Below are 15,775 nucleotides of genomic sequence, written 5' to 3'. Positions count from 1 at the left end.
AAGGTCCTACTGTATAGCACAGGGAACTATATTCAATACCCTGTGATAAACCATAATGGAAAAGAATATATATGTATAACTGAATCACTTTGCTGTACAGCAGAAATTAACACAACATTGTAAATCAACTATGCCTCATTAAAATAAATTTTAAAAAGCAAACAAAAAACCCCAAAACAATATAATTTTTAAAAAGTCAGATTAAAATCTTGATGTCTGCCCCTCCCTCCTCAAGGCTGACTGCCAGCAGCTTCCCTTTCCTTCACTGAAGGACACTGTCCATGGACTGGCTGAGAGCCCAGAGGCCTGACTCACCTGATTTGGGTCACTGTAGTCACATGCCTTAAGCACTACTAGGCCTCCTTTCTGACTTGGGCGGCCCTGGGCTGCCAGACACTTGTGGGTCTGGAGGTGATAGAGCTGTAAAAGAAGAGATTGCTCTTGACAAGCTGGTAGGTATAGAAAGACCAATGTCAGAAGATGCCTTAGAATGCTAGAAAAGGAGGTTTTAGAGGAAATATGAAAATATTATTCCAGAGGTATGGATTCTAAAGGTCATAAAAAGATAAGCATTTTTTATTACTGAATTCTAGCTTTAGCACATAGGAGTATCACAATAGAGACTTCAAGGTTATAGGCAATTTTAACAATATATGCAGGCAGTGTCAAGTAGAAATTCTACCTAAAGATACAAGTTTACTAATCTACTATAGGGGAGGAAGGAAATTAAATACCATCGCTCCACTAAAATACCTTAAAATGAAACTCAGGAAATAAGAACAAAAGGCACAAACAGACAGTACGTAATTAAATATACATACCTAACTGGAGACAGATTAAAAATGCCATAGGAATGCCAAAGGTGAGATACATAAAAGAAGCAAAGAGTATCTAGTCTAAGTAAAACGATTAGTTTAAATATTAAATGTGATTAGATATGAAAGGCAAAAATAATAATGGTAAGGGATTTCAACTATATGGACATACACTGGTACCTATTTTTACTTAAAGAGAAAACACCTAATAATAAGAAACACCTTGATGACTTTTATAAGATAGAACAACAAGATAGGAGAAGGCTCTAGGCTTAATTCTAGCCACTTAAGAATTGCTGGCATTGTGAAAGAACCAGGAGAGGGATGCCTTCTTTATAACAAAAGGGAAATTCGGGCAACAATTACAATATCTACACTTTCAGGAAGCAAATTCTAAGAAATGATTCAAGAAAAAGGTATGATTTTATGGCTAGACATCTAAAATTGAAGTGATATTATAAAACTGAAGAAATTTTATAAGAACCAAAAAGGGAATATCTAAAGAATTGCGGTTGATCAATGGGTTTCTGCTAAGCTCGGATGACTGCTCAGGACGTCGGATGTAAAACCTGACTTGGTACCACCACTTAGACCCTGACCACCCTTTTTCACTTCCTGTCTGCACTCAGTTCCAGAGCTGAGGCCAGCAGTATACAGCTGCCCCATTTCTCCTTTGTTTTCCTTTTTGGACTGGTCTCTAACAAGTGAATTTTACACTCACTCACATTGCCTTTATTTGTACATTCACATTTATAGCTATCCTCCTGGAAGCCAGCACGTAACTTAGAGAAGCCATGTTCTCTTTAACACTGGCAGGTAAAGGATCTTAATATAAACAGCAAAGATAGCAAAATTTCTAAGGTCTTACACCTGAGTAGAGGAAATTCTCCTAAAAAGAATATAATGGAAGGCAAGCCAGGGGCTATCCTTAAATATTTTAAGTCTACAATGTCATTTATTATATCACACAACATTTAATGAAACATTTTGCTAGGATCACTTTCTTACCCTTCCACGTTGGAGGACTTTGGGGCGTTTTGGCCCTCTATTGATAAAAATGGGTTGCTGGGGTTTGGCATTGGACCCAGATATCTGCATCTCTGGGTAAATATTATCCAAATACCATTTAAATGATTTACAATTCAACTTCTTCCTCAATTCAACACGCTCACTGATATTTCCATAGCTTCTGGTTCTCAGATCAGGTCTTAAGGAAAAATACTGCTCCTGAATTTTAAAAAGAAAAATGAAAAATAATAGATTTTTTTGTTTAAATGAATCACACCTCAAAAAAGCCATTACAAAGAAAATACTGAGAGCTGCATATAGCAGAAGAGCAGGTGGGAAGGAATACAATGTGCGCAGGGTCTTGACAGGGGAAGCAGGGGGACTGGGTCAGAGCCAAGCCCAGTGAGCAGAGGAGCCAGGCTCTGTGGGAGTCACAGGAGGGGACAGGAGGACAAAGAAACTGAAGAGAAGCACAGTTTCTTCTGGTGCTGGCGGCTATGTTACCTCTCACAGACTAGATGCTTGGGAAATTTAAAAAGCAGTCACAACAAAAATGAGTGAAAGACTGGGTGAAGAGAAGAGAGAAAAGCAACCAAAGCCAATGGAGTTACTAGCCTTATCATCCATCCTTCTCGGTGAGAGATTTAATCTCACCTTATACTCATCCAACCAGACATGTGCCAGCCGCAGGGAGTTGTGTGTCATGGTGTCCTGGCCCTCTGGAGAGCCATATGGTCTCCTTTTCCGGAAAACGTGTCCAACTCTAGAGCAAGGGATGATGAAGAGCTTACCTCCACACATCCAAATCTGGTCAGAAGCAGAATATGTGTTAATGGTTCCTCACAGTGCTGTGAAATCGATGCACGAATTTTCATGAAACAGGTGTTTGTGAAACCTTGCAAGAGGTTTTATCTTATTAGATATAACTATTCAAATAGAATAAAGTCAAAGCGTGTATTTTAAAAAATTATCTGTCTTTACGATTAAAAAGAAACAAAACTCTAAAACAATGCCATATTCTTTTACTACCCTGTGTCTAAAATTGTACTTACCATACGTGTCGTTTTAACACATCAAGGAAGTTGACCTTCAGGACTTAGGGACAAATGCTTACTCATCAATCCTCTAATCTCAGTTCTACAGGTACTTTCTCATGAAACACATACAAACATACACGCACCATTTTTTAGAAAAAAAATTTTTTTTATAAAATATACAGAATAACTCTAGATTAAGATTCAGATCTTAGTTCTGGTCTAAATTTTGCCCTTGACTGAGCTACTTTATATCGTTATTTCAATTTTTATGAGACTCAATTACCTTATCTACAAAGATTGAACTAATAATATTTTTATACCTTGCAACTTTCAAATTCTAAAGATTAAGTAGGAAAATACATTTGCAAAAATACGAAATGGCATATGCACAAGGTATTAGGGTATCTGAACGGGGGGGAATCTGTTAGGCAGACCGGGAGATGGGAGGCAGGGAGTGGGGCCCTCTGCTGAGAGAGAGAAATCTGAATTCTCCCCTTGCCCTCTTTCTGCCTTTTCCAAAGACCGTCTTACCACCACAGCTGAGCCACAGACCCCACCCACAGCTGTCATCTGCCCAACCTTAGCAGCTGGAGGGAACGGTATATATAAAGGGTTCAGTAACCTATACGCAGGTGTTGATATCATTTATCTTATCAGCTGGGCTACTCCTGAAAGTGAAATGAGGAGCTATTAATAATCTCTCCAGGAGATCAGGTATGAACCAGGATGGTCTCGCGCAGTCAGGAAAATCTGATGACCCCAACTATATATATCTAGGGTTATCAAATAAGATTAACAAATGGACAAAGAAAGAACAAAACTCTAGATTAAATGCACATGAAGACTTCTTAATACATACCCAACTATTCATTACAACTATCACTTTTAAATTCTTACGAAATAAATGCAAGGCTTCTTATAGGCTTTTGATATTTTGAATGGGTATTATCCACATTATAGACTGTGGTAAGGTAGTATTCATTAAGGACAATTTGTTAATAAAGACAGTCAAAGAGAATTTACAGAAAATATGGGATCATGAATGAAAATTATATTCCTTGCACACAGTTAATAAGCATGCAAAAAAAAATTTACCCGAAATGATATTTCTAAATTTTCTCCTCCCCAGATATCCATGCCACTGTCATACTGTCCAAGTTCACTGAAATAGTTTCTGTTCATGGCAAACAGTCCTCCAGCCATTGTAGGTGACCTAGAAAAGGAAAACAATTATTGTATCAATTCTATAGTTAATTACCTACCGTTCTTGTTTTAAAAAACTCAGTGCAGCTTTAGAACATTACTAATAGAAACTAGATTAACTATTATGAAACATTTTGTCTGATTTATGAGGGAATGAGCTGGGCCCCATAACTTAATTTTCTAGATCGCAGTCCCTAGCAAATGAAGGCTACTTTTCTAAGTATCACAAGTACTTTTAAAAATTGATTATAACTACTGTTGACAGAAATCCACCTGAATTATTTAATTCCTTCGACAGTCTCATAGAGCCACGGGGATTAAAAACTGGGCTCCAGGGCCTGCCAAGGAGAGAGCAGACAAACGTCTCACTTTGAATTGGACTCAAACATGTGTTAGACCAGTGGTTCCCCAAGACATTTTTAGCTGTCACAGCCATGGGGGAGGGGTGCCACTGGCATCTGAAGGGTAGAGGCCAGATATGCTGAACACCCTGCAACGCACAGGGCAGCACCCGCAACGGAGAGCTCTCTGGCCCTAAAGGTCAGTCCTGCCACAATCGAGAACCCCCGTGTTCCTGAGAACTGACGTGGACGGGCTCCCCAGAGCCTGAGGCGGCTTCCAATGACCTCACTGGCCAAACCGCACCGGGGGCGTGGCGTCTAGTGTTCTGAGCGGCCTCGCAGAAGAGAAGCCAGTCTCTGCAGGAGAAAACACCGCCCCAGAATGAATGTACCTCCATAATTTTTCATATACAATGTCCAGCATTAAACAAAAATAAACAAGCAAACTAACAAATAACCAGGCAATCAGGAAGATAAATCACATGAAAGAAAAAAATAAGAGAAACAATCTACAACAGAAACAGATGTGCAGGGGTTTCAAATAACAGAGTTATCAGGCAGAGACTTTAACTGTTCAATATGTTCAAGCATAAAAGACAAGACTGAGAATTTGGCAGATAATTAGATGCTATCAATAAATAAACCAAATTTATGCATCTGAAAGACATTTCTGACAGAGACAGAAAAAAGAGTCAGCAGCCAATGAGAGATTACCTTCCAAAGAAAAATTAGTTGTTGGCTTCTCACCAGAAACAGTGGAAGCCAGAAGGTTCTTGAATGATACCTTCAAAGTCCTGAAAGAATATACCTGCCAGTCTAGAACTGAACATCAAGTAAAATTAGTCTTCAAAATAATGGTGAAACAAACAAAAAAGTAAACAAACCCACCACTCTTTCCCCAACTTGATCCATGAGAGTCCCCCTGCCCTCCCCTCTCTGCCTTTGCAGTTGATCGTTCCTCCCTTTTCCCTCAGCTTGAAGCATCTATGTCCAGTGTCTGTGAAATGATGTTTTATCTGTGTCTCAGGATAGCAAACGGCAATCATTCCACCAGGTGCTGGAAACTGGTTAGCCTTGAGGCAAGGGTTTCTAGGGCCACAACTCAGGGATGTGTATTTAATTACAGGGTCCCCAGAAACCCCTCTCCTGGCTACCACAAGCAACGGCTTCTTTTCTGGTCTTGGGAGCCAGACCTGGACTGTTACCTCAGAGGCAGGGGCCCCAGAGAACACGCTGGGGCTTCCTCTTTGGCCACAGCTGGGCTCCCTTGAGGCGTGAAGACTTCTGGCTGTCCTGCAACATGAGCCACAGTGACCCCGGCTCTACCAGCTCACAAGGTGCCTGGTCCCTCTGCCTAATCCAGTCCCCCCTGAGCCACAGCCTGCTCAGGAATCAGTGGCAGCCTGTGAATCAGGCCAGAGCTTGCTTCAAGCCCAAGAAAAAAGCTGTCTTACTGGTGGAGGCTGGCCTTCCAAATCCTGGAGCCAGCCCTGCCAGTCAGGGGTCATTTTTGCCCTTTGGTGGCCAGTTTTCTTTCTCTGAAATATCTTACAATAGGTGATAATGTTGCTGACTCAAATTTCCATGAAAAGGAAAAAAAAAAAAACTACCTCTTGAGTGACGTCCTGGTCTGTTCCTCTCTGAGAAATCTTGTGGGAAAAGAATACGGTTGCTTCTGCTCTGTCTCCACGTTTCTGTTGGGAAAGAAACCCCACCTGCTCTGGGGTGTTGGTGTTTTTGTCTGTGTTGCCATCCCAGCCTGCGGCAGGGGCTTGCGTCTGCGCTGTAATGTCTGTATCATGTCTGGGGAGTCCTTCCCACCTGTCCAGCCGGGGGCTACAACCCCTTGAAGAGGCCTCCATTTCCTTCCTATGATCCAAGGCACAGAGAACACCACCTCCCATGACCCCACCTTCAGGAGCTGTGGTGGCGCATGCATCCATGAGCCTACCCCTGGGCTACCTACCTGGGGCCCACCTCTACCCACAGTCCTGTACAGGAGTTGAGTAAACAGGATATCTCTGAGCCCCTGTCCCCAAAGGGCCGGCCAAGGGCTGCCCGCCAACCTGGCTCCATCAATCCTGCATGACCAAGTGATAGCTGGCGGGCTCTGCTACCCAGGCCCTCTGTACCTCCTACCCTGCCATCTGGCAAGGGATGGGCCCTTTTCTGTGAACTGACCACCTGTGGAAATTGACCAATTAGTGTGAAATACATGTTTAGCAAATGTTATGTACTGTAGTTGAACCAATAAATGTGAATCCTTCTGCACACACGCACGCACACACACACACACACACACAAAGTGTGAAACAAAGACATTTTCAGAAAGAGGAATAATCACCTGAAGGTCCAACCAAAAGAAATACTAAAATGTGTTCTTTAGTCAAAATGAAAATAAATCCTAGATGGAAGCTTGCAGATGCAGAAAGGATAAAAAGTAACATAAAAGGAGAAATATGTGGGTAAACGTAAATGAATAATGGTTACATAAAAAAGTCTTGTAGGGTTAAAAAAAATACACACGTGGGACTTCCCTGGCAGTCCAATGGTTAGGACTCCAATCTTCCACTGCAGGGGGCCCAGGATGGATCCCTGGGTAGGGAACTAAGATCCTGCAAGCTGTGCGGCATGGCCCCAAAGTACAAAAACACACACCACACCACCACCCCCAAACACACGTGTACATTTCAGCAATATAACTTGAAGGGGGATAACTGGAGTATGAACATTCTGATATCCTTGCATTGTTTGGAGAAAATACCAATCTATATTACACTTTGATATGTCAAGTATGAAGGCTGTACTTTCTAAGGTAACCACTAACAGAACAGTAGGTAAGAAACTATAATGTCTAATAATGGGTGGCAGCTGGGAACAGAATAATTGGAATTCAGGCCAAAAGCATGTAAGAGCAGAGAAAACAGAACATAGAACAGACAGAAAGCAAACAGTACCACTGTAACCATAGACACAAACATGTAAGTAATCAACTAAGCCCTAATTAAAAGACAGTTTTCCACATAGGCTTCAAAACAAAACAAAAGCAACTACATGCTGCTTACAGGGACACGTATAAATATGTGACCACAGGAAGACTGACAGCAAAAGGGACACTATTCTAGAAGTACAGAATGAAATACAATTCATAATGATAAATGGTTTCATCACCAGAAGTTTTAATAATTCTAAACTGTCATGCATCTATTAACAGAGCCTCAAAATATATGAAGAAAATATATAAAGAACTACAAGGAGAGACAGACACACAATTGTAGTGGGAAATTAATATACCATTTTCAATAACTGACAACACGTGAATTAAAAATTAATAAAAATATAGAATATTTGAACAACACAATAAACGACCCAACAAATACAGCATCTCATCCTTAACAACTGCAGAAAATACAAATTCTGACCACAGCATAAGCTAGGATTAAATAACGACTATAAAGTTTCCGTATGCCTGTAAAATAATAAATGCACTGCTAAATAACCTACAGGTCAGAGAAGACATAACAATGAAAATATTTTGAAATAAATGACAGTAGGCCTCTGTTTGTGACCTGTGGAGAAGGGGAGAGGCAGCACGTTGAAAGGAGGGCCTCTGCAGTGTGGAGTTCCGAGTTTGGAGGTTATTACAGAGTACTGAGCAGAGTCCTCTGTGCTATACAATACACCAGAAATACATCTACACGTGGAGCAACTCCTACAGAACACCTACTGAACGCTGGCAGAGGACCTCAGACCTCCCAAAAGGCAAGAAACTCCCCACGTACCTGGGTAGGGCAAAAGAAAGAAAAAAAAAAGAAAAAACAGACAAAAGAATAGGGACGGGACCTGCACCAGTGGAAGGGAGCTGTGAAGGAGGAAAGGTTCCCACACACTAGGAAGCCCCTTCACGGGCGGAGACTGCGGGTGGTGGAGGAGGGAGCTTCAGGGCCGCGGAGGAGTGCACAGCAACAGGGGTGCGGGGGGCAAAGTGGGGAGATTCCCGCACAGAGGATCGGTGTGGACCAGCACTCACCAGCCCGAGAGGCTTGTCTGCTCACCTGCCGGGCCGGGCAGGGCTGGAAGCCGAGGCTCGGGCTTCAGTCGGAGCACAGGTAGAGGACTGGGGTTGGCGCGTGAACACAGCCTGCAGGGGGTTAGTGCGCCACGGCTGGCCGGGAGGGAGTCCAGGAGAAGGTCTGGAGCTGCCGAAGAGGCAGGAGACTTTTTCTTCCCTCTTTGTTTCCTGGTGCGCGAGGAGAGGGGATTAAGAGTGCTACTTAAAGGAACTCCAGAGACGGGCACGAGCCGTGGCTAAAAGCGCGGACCCCAGAGAGGGGTGGGAGACGCTAAGGCTGCTGCTGCCGCCACCAAGGGGCCTGTGTGCGAGCACAGGTCACTCTCCACACCCCTCTTTCGCGGAGCCTGTGCAGCCCGCCACTGCCAGGTTCCCGGGATCCAGGGACAACTTCCCCGAGAGAACGCACGGCGGGCCTCAGGCTGGTGCAACAAACGTCACGCCGGCCTCTGCCGCCGCAGGCTCGCCCTGCACTCCGCACCCCTCCCTCCCACCGGCCTGAGTGAGACAGAGCCCCCGAATCAGCGGCTCCTTTAACCCCGTCCTGTCTGAGCGAAGAACAGACGCCCTCCAGCGACCTACACGCAGAGGCGGGGCCACATCCAAAGCTGAACCCCGGGAGCTGTGGGAACAAAGAAGAGAAAGGGAAATCTCTCCCAGCAGCCTCAGGGGCAGCGGATTAAATCTCCACAATCAACTTGATGTACCTGCATCTGTGGAATACATGAATAGACAACGAACCATCCCAAATTGAGGAGGTGGACTTTGAGAGCAAGATTTGTGATTTTTTTCCCCTTTTCCTCTTTTTGTGAGTGTGTATGTGTATGCTTCTGTGTGAGAATTTGTCCGTATAGCTTTGCTTCCACCATTTGTCCTAAGGTTCTATCCGTCCGTTTTTTTTAATAATTATATTTTAATTTCATAACTTTATTTTATTTTACTTTGTTTTATTTTACTTTATCTTTCTTTCTTTTTTCCTTCCTTCCCTTCCTTCCTTCCTCCCACCTTCCCTTCCTCCCTCCTTTCTTTCCTTCTTTCCTTTTCTTCTTTCTTTCTTTCTTCCTTCCCTCCTTCCCTCCCTCCCTCCCTCCCTTCCTTTCTTCTTACTTCTACTAATTCTTTCTCTCTACTTGTTCTCCCTTTTATTCTGAGCCATGTGGATGAAAGGCTCTTGGTGCTGCAGCCAGGAGTCAGTGCTGTGCCTCTGAGGTGGGAGAGCCAACTTCAGGACACTGGTCAACAAGAGACCTCCCCAGCTCCACATAATATCAAATGGTGAAAATCTCCCAGAGATCTCCATCTCAACACCAGCACCCAGCTTCACTCAACGACCAGCAAGCTACAGTGCTGGACACCTTATGCCAAACAACTAGCAAAACAGGAACACAACCCCACCCATTAGCAGAGAGGCTGCATAAAATCATAATAAGTCCACACACCCCAAAACACACCACCAGACGTGGACCTGCCCACCAGAGAGACAAGATCCAGCCTCATCCACCACAACACAGGCACTAGTCCCCTCCACCAGGAAGCCTACACAACCCACTGAACCAACCTTAGCCACTGGGGACAGACATCAAAAACAATGGGAACTACGAACCAGCAGCCTGCAAAAAGGAGACCCCAAACACAGTAAGATAAGCAAAATGAGAAGACAGAAAAACACACAGCAGATGAAGGAGCAAGATAAAAATGCACCAGACCTAACAAATGAAGAGGAAATAGGCAGTCTACCTGAAAAAGAATTCAGAATAATGATAGTAAAGATGATCCAAAATCTTGGAAATACAATAGACAAAATGCAAGAAACATTTAACAAGGACCTAGAAGAACTAAAGATGAAACAAACAATGATGAACAACACAATAAATGAAATGAAAAATACTCTAGATGGGATCAATAGCAGAATAACTGAGGCAGAAGAACGGATAAGTGACCTGGAAGATAAAATAGTGGAAATAACTACTGCAGAGCAGAAAAAAGAAAAAAGAATGAAAAGAACTGAGGACAGTCTCAGGGACCTCTGGGACAACATTAAACGCACCAACATTCGAATTATAGGGGTTCCAGAGGAAGAAGAGAAAAAGAAAGGGACTGAGAAAATATTTAAAGAGATTATAGTTGAAAACTTCCCTAATATGGGAAAGGAAATAGTTAATCAAGTCCAGGAAGCACAGAGAGTCCCATACAGGATAAATCCAAGGAGAAATACGCCAAAACACATATTAATCAAACTGTCAAAAATTAAATACAAAGAAAGCATATTAAAAGCAGCAAGGGAAAAACAACAAATAACACACAAGGGAATCCCCATAACGTTAACAGCTGATCTCTCAGCAGAAACTCTGCAAGCCAGAAGGGAGTGGCAGGACATACTGAAAGTGATGAAGGAGAAAAACATGCAACCAAGATTACCCAGCAAGGATCTCATTCAGATTTGATGGAGAAATTAAAACCTTTACAGACAAGCAAAAGCTGAGAGAGTTTAGCACCACCAAACCAGCTTTACAACAAATGCTCAAGGATCTTCTCTAGGCAAGAAACACAAGAGAAGGAAAAGACCTACAATAATGAACACAAAACAATTTAGAAAATGGGAATAGGAACATACATATCGATAATTACCTTAAATGTAAATGGACTAAATGCTCCCACCAAAAGACACAGATTGGCTGAATGGATACAAAAACAAGACCCATATATATGCTGTCTACAAGAGACCCACTTCAGACCTAGAGACACATACAGATTGAAAGTAAGGGGATGGAAAAAGATATTCCATGCAAATGGAAGCCAAAAGAAAGCTGGAGTAGCAATTCTCATATCAGACAAAACAGACTTTAAAATAAAGACTATGAGAAGAGACAAAGAAGGACACTACATAATGATCAAGGGATCAATCCAAGAAGAAGATATAACAACTGTAAATATTTATGCACCCAACATAGGAGCACCTCAATACATAAGGCAAATACTAACAGTGATAAAAGGGGAAATCGACAGTAACACATTCATAGTAGGGGACTTTAACACCCCACTTTCACCAATGGACAGATCATCCAAAATGAAAATAAATAAGGAAACACAAGCTTTAAATGATACATTAAACAAGATGGACTTAATTGATATTTATAGGACATTCCATCCAAAAACAACAGAATACACATTTTTCTAAAGTGCTCATGGAACATTCTCCAGGATAGATCATATCTTCGGTCACAAATCAAGCCTTGGCAAATTTAAGAAAACTGAAATTGTATCAAGTATCTTTTCCGACCACAACGCCATGAGACTAGATATTAATTACAGGAAAAGATCTGTAAAAAATACACATGGAGGCTAAACAATACACTACTTAATAACGAAGTGATCACTGAAGAAATCAAAGAGGAAATTAAAAAATACCTAGAAACAAATGACAATGGAGACACGACGACCCAAAACCTATGGGATGCAGCAAAAGCAGCTCTAAGAGGGAAGTTTATAGCAATACAAGCCCACCTTAAGAAACAGGAAACATCTCGAATAAACAACCTAACCTTGCACCTAAAGCAATTAGAGAAAGAAGAACAAAAAAACCCCAAAGTTAGCAGAAGGAAAGAAATCATAAAAATCAGATCAGAAAAAAATGAAAAAGAAATGAAGGAAACAATAGCAAAGATCAATAAAACTAAAAGCTGGTTCTTTAAGAAGATAAACAAAATAGATAAACCATTAGCCAGACTCATCAAGAAAAAAAGGGAGAAGACTCAAATCAACAGAATTAGAAATGAAAAAGGAGAAGTAACAACTGACACTGCAGAAATACAAAAGATCATGAGAGATTACTACAAGCAACTCTATGCCAATAAAATGGACAACCTGGAAGAAATGGACAAATTCTTAGAAATGCACAACCTGCCAAGACTGAATCAGGAAGAAATAGAAACTATGAACAGACCAATCACAAGCACTGAAATTGAAATTCTGATTAAAAATCTTCCAATAAACAAAAGCCCAGGACCAGATGGCTTCACAGGCGAATTCTATCAAACATTTAGAGAAGAGCTAACACCTATCCTTCTCAAACTCTTCCAAAATATAGCAGAGGGAGGAACACTCCCAAATTCATTCTACGAGGCCACCATCACCTTGATACCAAAACCAGACAAGGATGTCACAAAGAAAGAAAACTACAGGCCAATATCACTGATGAACATAGATGCAAAAATCCTCAACAAAAGACTAGCAAACAGAATCCAACAGCACATTAAAAGGATCATACACCATGATCAAGTGGGGTTTATTCCAGGAATGCAAGGATTCTTCAATATATGCAAATCTAGCAATGTGATAAACCATATTAACAAATTGAAGGAGAAAAACCATATGATCATCTCAATAGATGCAGAGAAAGCTTTTGACAAAATTCAACACCCATTTATGATAAAAACCCTGCAGAAAGTAGGCATAGAGGGAACTTTCCTCCACATAATAAAGGCCATATATGACAAACCCACAGCCAACATCGTCCTCAATGGTGAAAAACTGAAAGCATTTCCACTAAGATCAGGAACAAGACAAGGATGCCCATTCTCACCACTCTTATTCAACATAGTTTTGGAAGTTTTAGCCACAGCAATCAGAGAAGAAAAGGAAATAAAAGGAATCCAAATTGGAAAAGAAGAAGTAAAGCTGTCACTGTTTGCAGATGACATGATCCTATACATACAGAATCCTAAAGATGCTTCTAGAAAACTACTAGAGCTAATCAATGAATTTGGTAAAGTGGCAGGATACAAAATTAATGCACAGAAATCTCTTGCATTCCTATACACTAATGATGAAAAATCTGAAAGTGAAATCAAGAAAACACTGCCATTTACCATTGCAACAAAAAGAATAAATATCTAGGAATAAACCTACCGAAGGAGACAAAAGACCTGTATGCAGAAAATTATAAGACACTGATGAAAGAAATTAAAGGTGGAGAGAGATACCATGTTCTTGGATTGGAAGAATCAATATTGTGAAAATGACTCTACTACCCAAAGCAATCTACAGATTCAATGCAATCCCTATCAAACTACCACTGGCATTTTTCACAGAACTAGAACAAAAAATTTCACAATTTGTATGGAAACACAAAAGACCCCGAATAGCCAAAGCAATCTTGAGAACAAAAAACAGAGCTGGAGGAAATCAGGCTCCCTGACTTCAGACTATACTACAAAGCTACAGTAACCAAGACAGTATGGTACTGGCACAAAAACAGAAAGATAGATCAATGGAACAGGATAGAAAGCCCAGAGATAAACCCATGCACATATGGTCACCTTAGCTTTGATAAAGGAGGGAGGAACGTACAGTGGAGAAAGGACAGCCTCTTCAATAAGTGGTGCTGGGAAAACTGGACAGGTACATGTAAAAGTATGGGATTAGATCACTCCCTAACACCATACACAAAAAAAAGCTCAAAATGGATTAAAGACCTAAATGTAAGGCCAGAAACTATCAAACTCTTAGAGGAAAACATAGGCAGAACACTCTATGACATAAATCACAGCAAGATCCTTTTTGACCCACCTCCTAGAGAAATGGAAATAAAAACAAAAATAAACAAATGGGACCTAATGAAACTTCAGAGCTTTTGCACAGCAAAGGAAACCATAAACAAGACCAAAAGACAACCCTCAGAATGGGAGAAAATATTTGCAAATGAAGCAACTGACAAAGGATTAATCTCCAAAATTTATAAGCAGCTCATGCAGCTCAATAACAAAAATACAAACAACCCAATCCATAAATGGGCAGAAGACCTAAATAGACATTTCTCCAAAGAAGATATACAGACTGCCAACAAACACATGAAAGAATGCTCAACATCATTAATCATTAGGGAAATGCAAATCAAAACTACAATGAGATATCATCTCACACCAGTCAGAATGGCCATCATCAAAGAATTTAGAAACAATAAATGCTGGAGAGGGTGTGGAAAAAGGGAACACTCTTGCACTGCTGGTGGGACTGTGAATTGGTACAGCCACTATGGAGAACAGTATGAAGGTTCCTTAAAAAACTACAAATAGAACTACCATGTGACCCAGCAATGCCACTACTGGGCATATACCCTGAGAAAACCATAATTCAAAAAGAGTCATGTTCCAAAATGTTTATTGCAGCTCTATTTACAATAGCCCGGAGATAGAAACAACCTAAGTGCCCATCATCGGATGAATGGATAAAGAAGATGTGGCACATATATACAATGGAATATTACTCAGCCATAAAAAGAAACGAAATTGAGCTATCTGTAATGAGGTGGATAGATCTAGAGTCTGTCATACAGAGTGAAGTAAGTCAGAAAGAGAAAGACAAATACCGTATGCTAACAGATATATATGGAATTTAAGAAAAAAAAAATGTCATGAAGAACCTAGGGGTAAGACAGGAATAAAGACACAGACCTACCGGAGAACGTACTTGAGGATATGGGGAGGGGGAAGGGCGAGCTGTGACAAAGCGAGAGAGAGGCAGGGACATATATACACTACCAAACGTAAGGTAGATGGCTAGTGGGAAGCAGCTGCATAGCACAGGGATATCAGCTCAGTGCTTTGTGACCGCCTGGAGGGGTGGGATAGGGAGGGTGGGAGGGAGGGAGACGCAGGAGGGAAGAGATATGGGAACATGTGTGTATGTATAACTGATTCACTTTGTTATCAAGCAGAAGCTAACACACCACTGTAAAGCAATTATACCCCAATAAAGATGTTAAAAAAAATGACAATAAAAAATGATATATCACAGTTTGTGGGATGCAGCTAAAGCCATGATCAGAAGAAAATTTATCATCTTAAATACATGTATTAGAAAAGAAAAAAGGCTGGAAAAGTTAAAAAATCTAAATATCCAACTCAAGAAGTTAGCAACCTTGATATAATAAAAGTGAAACAGCTTACAGCCGAAAGGGGAGAAAAAGTGGAAAAAAGGAGAAAGCGGTGCTCATGGCCTCACTGTTCAAGGAAGAATGTCAAATGATGCTGTCGAAAGTCAACAGAACGGGGCTTCCCTGGTGGCGCAGTGGTTGGGAATCCGCCTGCCAATGCAGGGGACATGGGTTTGAGCCCTGGTCCGGGAAGATCCCACATGACGCGGAGCAACTAAGCCCGTGCACCACAACTACTGAGCCTGCTACTCTGGAGCCTGCAAGCCACAACTGCTGAGCCTGTGTGCCACAACTACTGAGGCTGCATGCCACAACTACTGAAGCCTGTGCACCTAGAGCCCGTGCTCTGCAACAAGAGAAGCCAC

At 41.5% G+C, this 15,775-nt stretch overlaps 1 protein-coding gene across 1 annotated transcript in view; it reads right to left on the bottom strand.

Annotated features, from left to right (window-relative positions):
• GALNT11 (polypeptide N-acetylgalactosaminyltransferase 11) overlaps positions 1–15,775 on the bottom strand; it is a 54,939-nt gene that overhangs the window by 4,664 nt on the left and 34,500 nt on the right. Inside the window, exons 7-10 of the mRNA XM_082846712.1 lie at positions 3,956–4,073; positions 2,478–2,630; positions 1,824–2,042; positions 316–420 (exon numbers count right to left, since the gene is read on the bottom strand). Coding sequence (XP_082702838.1) covers positions 316–420; positions 1,824–2,042; positions 2,478–2,630; positions 3,956–4,073 — 595 coding nt within the window. The remainder of the gene's footprint in view (positions 1–315; positions 421–1,823; positions 2,043–2,477; positions 2,631–3,955; positions 4,074–15,775) is intronic.

The sequence above is a fragment of the Leucopleurus acutus genome, assembly GCF_964270905.1.
Source record: "Leucopleurus acutus genome assembly, chromosome: 9".
NCBI lineage: Eukaryota > Metazoa > Chordata > Mammalia > Artiodactyla > Delphinidae > Leucopleurus > Leucopleurus acutus.
The sequence above is the reverse complement of the archived record's forward strand: the minus strand, read 5'-3'. Positions and strand labels throughout refer to the sequence as shown.